General features: G+C 40.7%; 1 protein-coding gene across 1 annotated transcript in view; it reads left to right on the top strand.

Moving 5' to 3' along the window:
- The window catches only part of bptf (bromodomain PHD finger transcription factor), a 139,024-nt gene that overhangs the window by 102,765 nt on the left and 22,881 nt on the right, over positions 1 to 13,378 (top strand). The window contains exons 19-24 of the mRNA XM_078226069.1: positions 507 to 627; positions 2,925 to 3,160; positions 4,048 to 4,273; positions 4,680 to 5,317; positions 6,588 to 6,673; positions 11,958 to 12,183. Of these exons, the coding sequence (XP_078082195.1) occupies positions 507 to 627; positions 2,925 to 3,160; positions 4,048 to 4,273; positions 4,680 to 5,317; positions 6,588 to 6,673; positions 11,958 to 12,183 (1,533 nt within the window). The remainder of the gene's footprint in view (positions 1 to 506; positions 628 to 2,924; positions 3,161 to 4,047; positions 4,274 to 4,679; positions 5,318 to 6,587; positions 6,674 to 11,957; positions 12,184 to 13,378) is intronic.

Genomic DNA, 13,378 nt, shown 5'->3' with positions numbered 1-13,378 from the left:
TATCACTGATTCGTATGATTTAATTTCTGTAAATATTTCCTGAGGACAATATATGGGGCTTCCTGGATTCTGATAACTTGATGACCCAATTCAACAGGGGACCGACCAGTCATACATATAACTGAACCAATCATGCAGAATTGGGGACCCCCCCCCTCCGGATTCCTATGGCATATAACCTAATGTCTTTTCGGATGTTTCTTGGGCAACTTCAGTTCTGTTCAGATTTACAGTTGATAGAATCTTATTCACCCTATCACATAGTCAAATAGTTATTGGGATATTTTGAGCTCATTTGTCATGTTGGGGCTGGGCTGGGAGGGGGGGGGGGGCGGGGTGGAGGATTCAATACATTCTGTTGCATTTCAGTAGTTAGGTGGAACTGATCAGTTTTATTTTGTAATGGCTCTGAGTTCTGAAGACTTGTTTTAAGTACACCCTCTGATACGATGCTTGGCATTTGCATTATCATCTGGAAATTAATGTATTGTAATGTTTTATGCTAGGTCCTCACAACAGGAGGAACAACACAGATACGTCCTGGTGTTACAGTTATAAGAGCACCTTTTCAACAGGCAGCGGCCATTGGGAAAGCTATTATCCGTGCACCTTTGATGGTACAGCAAGGTATACTCCCAGCCAGTAGGTTCATCATTATACTTCTCAAATGTATGATGTATCAACCAATCCATTAGTACTTCCCATCTATTATGTAGGCTTAACTATCTGTTCTATCTTTGCCTTGTCACCCTCATTTTATAATACTGGATCTCCGATTGCCTTATGGTTCTCCTCTACTTCACTTTCAATTCCAATTCTATTTTCTATTTGAAAATTCATTGTGGGTACACTGCTTATTCATTAAAAATTTCACACAAACTAATAATTAACAATGAGAAAGATAAGCTATGTGACAAACCATGAGCATGAAATCCCGTGTCACTGCAATGCAGCACCATCTTATTTCAAAATATACGGACAAGTTTCTCCTCTTGAACAAAGAACAAAGAACAGTACAGCACAGGAAACAGGCCCACTGTTCCCACTTGGTGGGGGGGCTGGGAGAAGAGAAGGATTAGGAAGTCGTCACCTTTCCAAGAAAACTGTCTTAGAGACGTGAGAAGCAATGGGCACAAACAGTTGTTCAGTCCTTGGTTAACGTGGCAGTGTAGGCACCATCTACTTGACTTTCCTCCCTCCCTCCTTCCACAATCTTCATCTGATTCACTTGTAGGTCATCTTAGCCACAACTGTTTCTTTGAACTTTGTTTTCATAATTCATAGAATCATAGAATCATAGAAACCCTACAGTGCAGAAGGAAGCCATTCGGCCCATCGAGTCTGCACCGACCACAATCCCACCCAGGCCCTACCCCCACATATTTATCCGTTAATCCCTCTAACCTACGATTTTAGGATTCTAAGGGGCAATTTTTAACCTGGCCAATCAACCTAACCCGCACATCTTTGGACTGTGGGAGGAAACCGGAGCACCCGGAGGAAACCCACGCAGACACGAGGAGAACGCGCAAACTCCACACAGACAGTGTGGCTTTATAATTTTCCACACAGACATTAGCTTTATAATTTTCCTGGAGTCCCATGTGGGGCTTGAGACAATATCTCTGGGATTAAGAACCCTATTAGCTATCAATTGACCTATCCAGGTTGTGCAGGAATTGGGATTTGCTTATTCTTTCAGAACCATGCCCAAGTCTTCCGCCTCCACCTGCAAAGTTGCCTTTTGGCCCTCACAGGCTCTAAACTTTCCTTGGCTATTTTCTAATGCTTTATGTATTGAGAAAGCATTTTTTGAGGCTTTCCTTGATTTTACTCACCATTTTTCTCACGCGCTCTTTGCTTTCCTAATTTCTTTTTAGTTTTACCCCTGCACTGTCTTTATTCCTCTGTTTTCTGCAGTATTGAGCCTTTGGCATCTGCTATAAGCTTCTTATGTTGCTTTATCCGACCTTTGTATATTCTTGGCATCTGGGTGGGTGAGTCTAGATTTGGGAGTTCACTATTTTTCTTTGAAAACATATTTGCTTTGAGCCCTCTTTGGGTTCTTCATGAAATCCTACGGCTGCTCTGATATGGGTGTATCTTCAAGTAGCTGTTTCTAATCCACTTTTAACAAATAACATCTCTGCTCAGATGTGATTTATACAACATCTGTTTGGCTTTTGGGTGCGTGTTGGCCAAACTCGATCCATCCTCTGTGTCATTCATATCTGTGCATTTTCCTCAAGGGTCATCGATTAGTGATCAAAAGGCACTCTTGCCCACCTCATTATTCTTTGGTCATTGATGTACTAATTTTAATGGTCTCACTATTGCATGCATGATTTTGTTTTGGGTAAACGTCCATGTATCCATTTAATTCACTTGTGCCCTATAGTTTAATAGGTGCTCCTTCTGTGACAAGGACTTGGGAATCCACACTTTGCCACCTCATTAGAATCATAGAATGTCACAATACAGAAGGAAGCCAACCAGTCTACTGTGTATTTACTGGGTCTATGAAGACTTATGCGCTTAATTCAATTCCCTCATCCTTTCTCCAGTCCCCTTCCTTTTTTTAATTTCTCAAGTATTTAATTATTTTCCTGTCCTTTCTGATGTAGCTTCGTAGTTTGACATGTCACAGGTTTGTCAACACACTGTGCTCTGTGAGCCAAAGCTGTGTATTAAATACGTTTAAAAGTAGAAATGATAAACCGGCTCAAAGCTCTTTACAACCAATAAAGTACAGTCACTGATATAATGTAGGAATTTAAATTAATTCAGAGTTGAACAAAATTTGTGAAGATTTAGATTGTTAGATAACATTAACAACAATATTGGAAGCAGATGTTTGTTATAACAAAAGACTGACAAAGCAAATCATAACTGACATTAATGCAGATACTTTGGTTGCCTTCCAGCTCAAAACCAACAGGTAGTCACTCAGATCATCCGTGGACAACCAGTAACAACTGTGTCAAGTACAGGTAATTTGGTTCAAAGTTCAACACAAAAGATGGTGACTGCACCAAGTGCAGCTATGCAACCTATCCAAAGTCGGCCTGCCACACCACAAGGCCAGCAGCCAGCCCAGCGACCACAACAGGGACAGGTCCGGTTAACCATGGCACAGCTTACCCAGCTCACACAAGGACAAGTAAGTGTGGTGGAGTTTTGGTCGTGAATTCTTCGTAGTTTTGGAGTTTTAAAAAAAAAAACAGTTTTAATGAGTTACAAATATCCACTTTACTCTGAATGCTGTCCATTCCATTAGCCAGTAGCTTCTAACCCATATGAGCAGCATTTAATAAGTTTCCTTTCAACTAATTCCGGGTTTTGGGGTGGATTTTGGTGGGGGGAGCAGACATTTGCAAAGCAGAGGTCAATTGATTTCTCAATACCAAGGGTTATCAGGATAGTGCAGGAGCTTGCTGTTAAGGTAGAAGATTAGCCATTATCTAGTAAATGACGGAGCAAGCTTGAGAGGCCAGATAACCTATTCTTGCTCCTATGTTCCCAAATGTGGACTGTTCCATGTTGTTTTAAAGTTGTCATTTCTAAAAAACAGTTTTAACAGGCAATATTTGCAGATAATTTTATTTTCCAAAGCACTGTCTTGAGAGTTGAATTCTTCGAATTCATACTACCAGATGATGCATTTGGGTATAATTTTGAAATTGTCAAAAGCATTATGTTGCTAGATTCAGTGCTCATCAGCTTCAGGCATCATAAAATTTGGGAGTGTATGCTTCTTTAGCAACAGTGTATTGAAATTCGGGCTCCTTCACCAGAAGAAATAACACCACAAATTCTCTCTCAACTTGGCAATAAATTAGATGGGGGAACGGGTGGTGCTGTTAATTTTTTTTTTGGCTTAATCTGTACTCGTGTTAATTCAGCATTGCTCTCATACTGTCTCTTTGCAATTCCTCCTGTAAAATTTCAGATGAGAATAGCAAACAGAGGGTTTTTCTAAAGTAGAGGTGTGTACAGATACAGACAGAACTTTTCTAATTGATGGTCATGATCCTTTCCTTGTTGTAGAGCGGAGGTCAGGGATTAACTGTGGTGATTCAAGGGCAGGGACAAACAACTGGACAGCTTCAACTTATCCCACAAGGTGTATCAGTAATTCCTGGGCCAGGACAACAGTTAATGCAGGCTGCCATGCCAAGTGGGACCATTCAGAGGTTTCTCTTCACACCTCTGCCAACAGTAACAGCATCAGCTGCTGCGACAACTGTAGCTTCTGCAACAACAGCAGCACCAGGTATTTACAACATTTTGGCTAAAAGCTTGGCAACAAACAACTGGGGAATAGGATTTAAAAAAAAGTCAGTTTCTAAATGCTGGAATTTTGCAAATACTAATTTGTATTTTCAAGCAATCAGTGAATTAATGTTAGTCTTGGACCTCACACACACAATGAAAATATGCCCCTCAGGACCAAGTTAATGCTTGAAAGCTACCTTCTCATTATATTTGAGCATGTACAATGTATACAAAAACAGTGAATATTTTCACACTGTAGGAAATTAGTGATCTAGAGAAGTTAATGTTACAATTTATTATATAAATTGAACATTGGTTTTATTACTTATTAATGAAATTACCAGTCTCTTATGTGTGTGATTTGTGTGAGATGCTGTATATATATTTTGTTTAATCTTTTACAGTTGCAGCAGAACAGAAACAGGTGCAGACACATGTACAACAAATGCAAGCTCCAATCCAACCATCATCTCAGCCTCCGCCACCTTCTGTTCAGACTTCAGTTGCCTCTCAGCCGCTACCCTCAATACAACCTGCCCAAACACAATTAGCACAAGCCCAACCTGTTGTCCAAGTACAAGCTCCACCTCAAGCTCAGCCTGTTGTGCAGGTACAAGCTCCACCGCAAGCTCAAGTTCCTGCTGTCCAAACTGGGAATCAGCTAACTGTACAGTCCCCGCCTCGACCTCAGCTGCAACCTCAGCAACACCAAACCCATGTACAAATAGCTCCTCAACCTCCACTTCAACCCCGAGTTCCAGCTCAGATGACCGCTGAGACCCAGGCACTGCCTCAGGTCCCTCAGGGTATAGTTCAACATCAAATCAAACTCCAGGTCCCTGTTCAGATTCAGCAACCAGGTCTGACTGCAGCTCAGCAGATCCAGAACGTGGTCAGTGTGCAAGCAGCCAGTGTCCAGGAACAACTACAGCGAATCCAGCAAATCCGCGAACAGCAACAGCATAAGAAGCAGCTGCAGATAGAAGCTAAGAGAGAGCACATGCTACAGACTGCAAACCAAAATGAAATTATTCAGAAACAGGTAATAACTCCTGTGGTGGAGAATAACTCTATTTACTGGGTGCGTTAAGATTTTTTTAGATTGTGCATTGATTACCGTTGCCACTTAGGAAATATTGCATTCTACCATTCCTTCAAAATCTGCCAGATGTGTGGCTGCCAAGTTTTTGGGAATTGCAGCCATTACTTGAGATGCAAGGCAAGTAGAAAAATGTCATAATACGTCCTGCTTTTTAAAAATGAATTCTGCCCATCTTACAGAATTCTGATTCTTAAATTTATTTGGTCAGTTTTTTTTCCAGGGCACCTGTGCCCTTTGGAAGGTGCACATTAGCAACAGAGATGTCTTGTTTTAGAAAGATCATTCCCTCCACTCACTGCCTTTGTCTGGTGCCTTTCATCCTGTAAAGAATAATAATTACAAACCTACAATTTACCAGTTTGTGCTTCATTTCCCTATGAAAGGTGCTTTGAAACAAACATCCTTGGAAGGAAATGGACATTCTAAAGTTAGGGATAACCAATAATACTGTGTTGTGCAAGCACTTAACTTGACTATTCTTCCTATTCTTAAACTGAATGAGTCTAGCATGTGTGGAATTTATGTATCTTCTCTCTTAGGTACACTCCTTACCACATGTAATAATCTGGCTCAATACGACAGCCGGTTTCCCTGTGTGTCACCGCACTGCTTAGTGACTGTCTGCCTGATCATACAACATGGAGATTTTCAAATTAAACATTTAAAACAAGTGAGAATCAGGTCATCATCGCAGACTGAAAACACAGGCTTTTTTAAAACAACTAATGAGACTTAAACTTCATAATCAGATGATCAGAATTTGGTGCTGCTTCCCCATGAACCGACTAGGTGACGCTATAAATTGAATCAGCCTTTCATCAGGGGCTCTAAGTGTAACTTAGTGGAACAGTGTATTTTGCTGCAGATGTAGCCACGTAGAAGTGACCCATCTGATATAAAATACCTGCTGATTTGTTTTGCTCTGTAGACTTGAATGTTACTCGTGCTAATTGAATTTCCCTCTTTAGTTTTCTTTCCCGTCCCCTTACTTTAGCAAAGTTCCCAACTTTTATCTTCCTCCTCCTGCCTACCTGCCCCACAAAAACAACCCTGGCTGACGACCACCAACACACATACAACACTCCTTGTCTCCATGTTGTTCGCATCACTGGAGTTTTTTTTAACTCATCACGGCAATTTGAAAGTGTTTAGTAAAATTTTTTTGTCAAAGTTGACCTTCGCACATTAACTTTTTTTTCTTGTGATTAAGGTGGTAATGAAACAAAACGCTGTGATTGAGCACTTGAAAGCAAAGAGTAGGATGATGTCACCTGCAGAACGAGAAGAAAACCAGAGGTATATTTGGCTAAGAGAACTATAGTCATTTGGAGGGGGGCTATGAGATTGTAAATAGATTTGAGAAGTGTAATTCAGTATCACCATCTATACCTTGACATTATAGTGTGAATGGTTTGGCGTTGTGTATAGGAGCATGATAGACTGTTCAGCCACTTGAGTCCATTTTGCCATTCTATTCGATCATGGCTGATCTCATTTCAACTGCATTTACCTGCTTTTTCTTCCTATTCTTTGTTAATCTTCTTAGAAAGCTATCAACCTCAGTCTTGCATTTTTGTTTTTTAATATGTTCACAGTTTGAATGTTACATTTTACCATATTTTTTATGCCCTGCCGTATGCATTATATCATTTTATTTTATTCTGTAATCAGTAAATATATTCAATATTTCATTAAAATTGATAGTTTTGATCAGCTGGCCAATGTTAATTAAAGGGGAAAGAAATATATTTGCTCCCAGTCCTTCCTGTTCTATACAAAGTATAATCATAGATTGAAGAGACTTTTGTTTGACATTTTTGTAATAACTTCAATCTTACCCACAAGTAAGTCCTTAAATCAGGCCCATTTCATTGTTTGGCCTCTCCTGTGAGATTATTGATGGATGTTTGTTCTATAGAAAACGTTGGAGCCTACAACTTTGCAATTTCTGCCTGAGAACTGGATGTGGAGCTGTGTGGTTGCAATGGTTGGCAGGTAATGCCGATTACCTGGTGCATGTTGTGAGTTTCCAAGATGATGCAGCACCAGAGTGACTAATGCAATCTAAAGCTGCAGTCCTCAGTGTTTGTTTTCTGTGCAAACTGTCGTAATTAGTGACATCACTGGGGCAAACTAGCAGACAGGCAGATTCAAGTGAGTCTCCCTGTGGGGTAAGAGAATTGTCACTTTTGCAAAAAATCGCAAAATGTCCAAATCGGTTTAATTCCCAAAAAATGAACTACTCTTCCTTGAGCAAAGGATACTCTTCCTTGGATTACAAACCCCCACCTCCCCCAACCACCCCCACAACCTTCCAACACAATTTTGCCAAGACACTTGGAATGAAGAACAGGATCTTATAATTTATGTAAAAGAGCTTAACATTCCCTTTTGTTGCAAATAAATGCCAAATTCTTAATTGCCGTGAGAAAGAGGTGAGATAAATGAGAACGAAAATGTTTATCTGAAACAAAATGCCTTATCCTGGACCATGTATTAATGGGTTGGATTTGAACGATGTAGAAAGTTTACATGTGAAGTCGAGGAGACAGCTAATTAAAGTACTTGGCTCTAACATGGTGTTTTAATTAACCCAGCTCTCAATCTAACAAAATGTACTGGTGGATTATTCACCACGATCCTTAATAATTACTTAATACATTTTATAATGTTTCAGCCTCTTTTGTCAACTATTGCAAAGGAATTTCTCAGTGAGCATTTATAACAGGGATTTCTATCTTAGTGTTATTTTAAACATGCGCAAAAAAAGTTACCTTTTGATTTTTTAATATAAAAATCCATTTTGTGCTGCTACAGTTCTATCCGATTTTAGGTGGCACTTTTTCTTTATTCTTCATCGTTAGGAAATGAGCATCATTGGCAAGGCCTGCGTTTATTGCCCATCCTTAATTGGCTTTCTAGGTCATTTCAGAAGGCAGTTAAGTGTCAACCATATCTATATGGGTGTGCAGTCACATGTAGGCCAGACTGGATAAGGTTGGCAGATTTTCTTTTCTAAATGACACAAGTGAACCAGGTAGGTTTTTATGACAATCCGATTGTTTCAGGATCATCATTACTGAGACAAGGGTTTAATTTGGTTTATTCTTTCATGGGATGTTGGCATTACTTGCAAGGTCAGCATTTGTTGCCCATCCCTGATTGTCCTTGAGAAGATAGTGAGCTGCTGCCTTTGACCACTGCGGTCCATCTGCTGCATGTAGACCAACAGTTCTGTCTGGAAGGAAGCTCAAGAATTTAGATCAAACAACTGAAGTAATGATGATCTAGTTCCAAGTCAGGATGGTGTGAGAGATTTAGAGGGGAACCTACAGGTGCTGGTAAAGTAAAGTTTATTTATTAGTCACTAATAAGGCTTACATTAACGCTGCAATGAAGTTACTGTGAAATTCCCCAAGTCACCACACTCCGGCGCCTGTTCGGGTCAATGCACCTAACCAGCACGTTTTTCAGACTGTGGGAGGAAACCGGAGCACCCGGAGGAAACCCCCACAGACACGGGGAGAACATGCAAGTGCCATACAGACAGTGACCCGAGACCGGGAATTGAACCCGGGTCCCTGGCGCGGTGAGTCAGCAGTGCTAACCACTGTGCCAACATACAGTTCCTATGGTGTTCCTATCCATCTGCTGCCGTTGTCCCTCTAGGTGGTAGAGGTTACAGGTTTGGAAGGTGCTATCAAAAGAGTTCTGCTTTATATTACACATTGCTGCCACTGTGTGTTGGTGGTGGTGGGAGGGAATGTTTAAGGTGGTTGATGGGTTGCCAAACAAATGGGCAACTTTGCCCTGGAAGATGGTGATGATCTTGAGTATTGTTGGAGCTGCGCTCGCCCAGGCAAGCGTAGAGTATTCCATCACATTCCTAACTTGTGCCTTGTAGATAATGGACAAGCCTTGGGGAGCCAGAAATTGAGTTACTCGCCTCAGAATTCCAAGCCTGTGACTCCACTCTTGTAACCACAGTACTTAGATGACTGATTCATTTCAGTTCCTGATCAGTAGTAACCGCCAGGATGTTGATGGTGTAAGATTCAGCTATGATAACACCATTGAATGTTTTTGGAGGCAGGGGATGATGGTTAAATTCTCTCGCTATGAAGGTAATAATTGCCTAGTACTTGTGTGGTGTGAATATTACTTGCTCCTTATCAGCCCAAGTCAGAATGCTGTCCAGGTCTTGATGTATATCGGTAAGGATTGCTTCTGTACCTGAGGAGTTGCGAATGGTACTGAATATTGTGCAAGTGTCTTTAGTTCTGACCTTATGATGGAGAGAAGCTCATTGATGAAGCACCTGATGATAGTTTGGCCTAGGACACTACTCTGAGGATCTCCTGCTGAAATGTGCAAGTGCTGAGATGATGGATCTCCCACATCCGCAATGATCTTGCTTTGTGCTAGGTAGAATACCAACCAGTGAGGAGTTTTATCCTGATTTCCATTGACTTTTATTTTGCAATGACTCCTTCATACGGCATTCAGTCAAATACTGTAATGTCTAGGGCAGTCACTCTGACCTATCTGCCATGATTTGAACTTGTGTATCTGTAGCATTAGTCTAGGCCTCTTGATTAGCATTTCTATACTGCTGCTGTCCCCCTCATAGTGTTTGTATTTATAAACATGTGATTGAGTTCAAATTCGGCAGCAATAGATTTATTGAAATCCTGAGATTGAATTACATTATGTACCCCTGCAGGTAATTATCTTGTGCAGCTTTTAATTGTTTTTTTAAGAACAAGCCAGCTGTGTGTTCATATTAAGCACTGATTTTGCCTGAGAAACCTCGTTGAAAGATTTGATTTGTATAGAACTTTTCACAATCACAGGACATCTCAAAGGGGTTACTGTCATCTTGAAATGCTGTCATTTGTAATGCTGGAAACCCAGCAGCCACTTTTGCACATAACGTGATGAGTTCAGAGATGGTGCCTCCAAAGGTGCAGCATTCCTTCAGTACGGCACTGGAGTGTCAACCAAGAAATTTGTGATCAAGTCTCTGGCATGGGACATGAACCCCAACCTTCTGCTTCAAAGGCAAAAGTGAGCCCTGGCTGAAATTTGTGAATGTTAAGCACTGGTGAAATAAATGCACGAGTGGAATGTACACTTAGACATTCTGTTATTGTGACTTGTAGGCAGCTGTTTTGTGAATAAATCCCCCTGCATTGGCATCACGAGTGATGCTGGATAATGAGAAATAATCCATTCATTCGTAAAACTTGATGTCATTGCAAGTGGAACTCATAAAATATACGTGAAGCTGTCTATCATTTAAAACATTAAGTAATAACTAGAGGAGAACCATTTCATTCCCTTTGGAATTCTGTGGCATTTCAAATGAATGGATTTCCCCTTCTGCATTTTATTCCTAAACCTGCAGAGACCTTGTTTTAAAAAGTTTATGACATCCACGAATTGAGTTTTTATCCAAAAATAGCTGTCACGTCTGCAACTGCAATACCATCATCCTGTTGATTGCAGAACTAGCTCGTGGTGCAGTTGGTCCAATGCATCATATTTGCAGACCAGGAAATTTCCTGGTTTTACCCCTTGCTTATGATGATGGCTCCCAAGGGCTATGCAAAGGCTGTCCCTCTACCTCCCAATGGCATGCATCTCACTCCAGCTTGGTCATTTATCTCAGCACAGCGCAGTAGCCTGGGAGATCACAGATGTAAATAACTTGTTTAATTTCTGTTTACTTATCCTCAGAACCTTGAATTGGAATATCTAAGAAATTAATAAATTCATTTTGATGCTACTTTCAAGGTCAGAAATTGGGAGCCTCATTGCGATTGCATAGGTTTCCCACCCAGGCAATAGCTATTACTGCAAGATCAGCACAGAATTATTTGGCTAATATTCTTGCTCATGGAAGTCCCTACAGTACAGAAGGAGACCATTCAGCCCATTGAGCCTGCACCGACGACAATCCCACCCATGTCCCATTCCCGTAACTCCACATATTTACAGTTCTAATCCCCCTGACACTAAGGGACAATTTAGCACGGCCAATCAACCTAACCCGCACATCTTTGGGGAAACCGGAGCACCCGGAGGAAACCCACGCAGACACGGGGAGAATGTGCAAACTCCACACAGTCACCCGAGGCCAGAATTGAACCTGGGTCTCTGGTGCTCTGAGGCAGCAGTGCTAACCACTGTGCAGCAGTACTAACCACTGTGCAGCAGTGCTAACCACTGTGCAGCAGTGCTAACCACTGTGCAGCAGTGCTAACCACTGTGCCACAGTGCTGCCCCTATAGCAGAAAGTTTGATGCTTTCGCTGCAGTAGAATTTCTGAAGAAGGAATTTAATCAAACTAAAAGCCTGGATGTGCATGTCAATTTGGCAGAATTCAAAGTAGTGTTTTCTGAACACAACCATCAACTTGTGGTGGTTTGTAATGAAGGAAGAGATTATTATTGTAAGGAATTGTGTTTTTGCTATTGACACCAACTTGCAAAATGTTTCAGGAAGAAAAAGATAAATCATTGGAAAGTTTGTTAGACGTCCTTTTAACTTCGTTATTCCTTTCTCTCTTTGGATCCAGAATGATTGTCTGTAACCAGGTTATGAAGTATATTTTGGATAAAATTGACAAGGAAGAAAAACAAGCGGCAAAGAAAAGGAAAAGAGATGAGAATGTGGAGCAGAAGCGCAGTAAACAGAATGCCACCAAGCTGTCAGCATTGTTGTTCAAACACAAGGAACAGTTGAAGGCTGAGATCCTAAAGAAAAGGGCATTGTTAGATAAAGAGCTTCAAATTGAGGTGCAGGTATGTGACAAATAAGCATCAAGTTAATTTATTTTCTAATAAAGAATTTTCAAGTTACTGGATCTTTCGCAAACATATTAAATCGCCTCATGACTTTGAAGTGCAGTCACTATAATGGCATAAATGGAACCTGTGATTTTTTTTTTCATAACAAGACCTCAGTAAAGAAATTAATGATTTTAATCTTTTCCCTGATGTGAGGGAGAAATGTTGGCCAAGAATCAGAAGAACATACTGCTATTCTTTGCCCAATTCCATGGTTTCAGATGCTTAAAACTTGGGTTGAATTTCTTAGAATTGTAAAATCTTAAAGCACAATTCACCTCATCATGCCTGTCTGTGCTTGCTTGCTTTTTGAGGGAGCTATCCCAGTTAGTCACTGCCTTTACCCCATAATGTTGAATATTTTCCTTTCCGAGTATATATCCAATTCCTTTGTAAAATTACTTATAACTTGCTATTGAACTGTTTTCCACCACTCAATCAAGAAGCATATTCAAGGTCATAACTCATTGTGTAAAAACATTTCTCCTCGTCTCCCCTGGTTGCTCTACCAATTATGTTAGATCTGTCGTCTCTGGTTACTGACTCGCGTGCCTGTGGAATAGTTTCTCCTTATTTACTCTACCAAAAGCCCTCATCATTTTGAACACCTCGATTAAATGTCCATCACTTTCTTCATTCCAAGATCAATTCCAGTTTTCTCAACTTTCCGCGTAATTGAAGCCCCTTCTAGTAAATGTTCTCTGCATCCTCTCCAAGGTCTTGACATCCTTCCGAAAGCATGGAACCAACATTGGCAAAATATTTTAGGTGAGGCCTAACTAGTGTTTTATTGATGGGTGGATTGGTGACTAGGCGACACAGATTTAACATACTTGGAAGAACCAGAGGGCCACGAGGGATCAGGCATAAAACTTAGCATAACTGCTTTGCTTTTGTGCGTTATGCCTCTATTTTAAAGTCACTGATCGTTTTCTGCTATTTTTGAAACAGCCTTATCAACTTGTCCTGCCATCTTCATTATTTCTTTGTGAATTAACCTCCCCAATCGCACTCTCCAACAGGTCTCTGTTTCTGCATTCCCTTTAAAGTTGTCATTTCCCTCTCCTCATTCTTCCTTTCAAAATACAGCACTCTGCATTAAACTTAAGTGTCTGCCCATTCCACCAGTCTTGCCTTAGCCCTGAAGCCT

The sequence above is a fragment of the Mustelus asterias genome, chromosome 12, assembly GCF_964213995.1.
Source record: "Mustelus asterias chromosome 12, sMusAst1.hap1.1, whole genome shotgun sequence".
NCBI classification, from domain to species: domain Eukaryota; kingdom Metazoa; phylum Chordata; class Chondrichthyes; order Carcharhiniformes; family Triakidae; genus Mustelus; species Mustelus asterias.
This window is presented reverse-complemented; position numbering and strand designations above follow the sequence as displayed.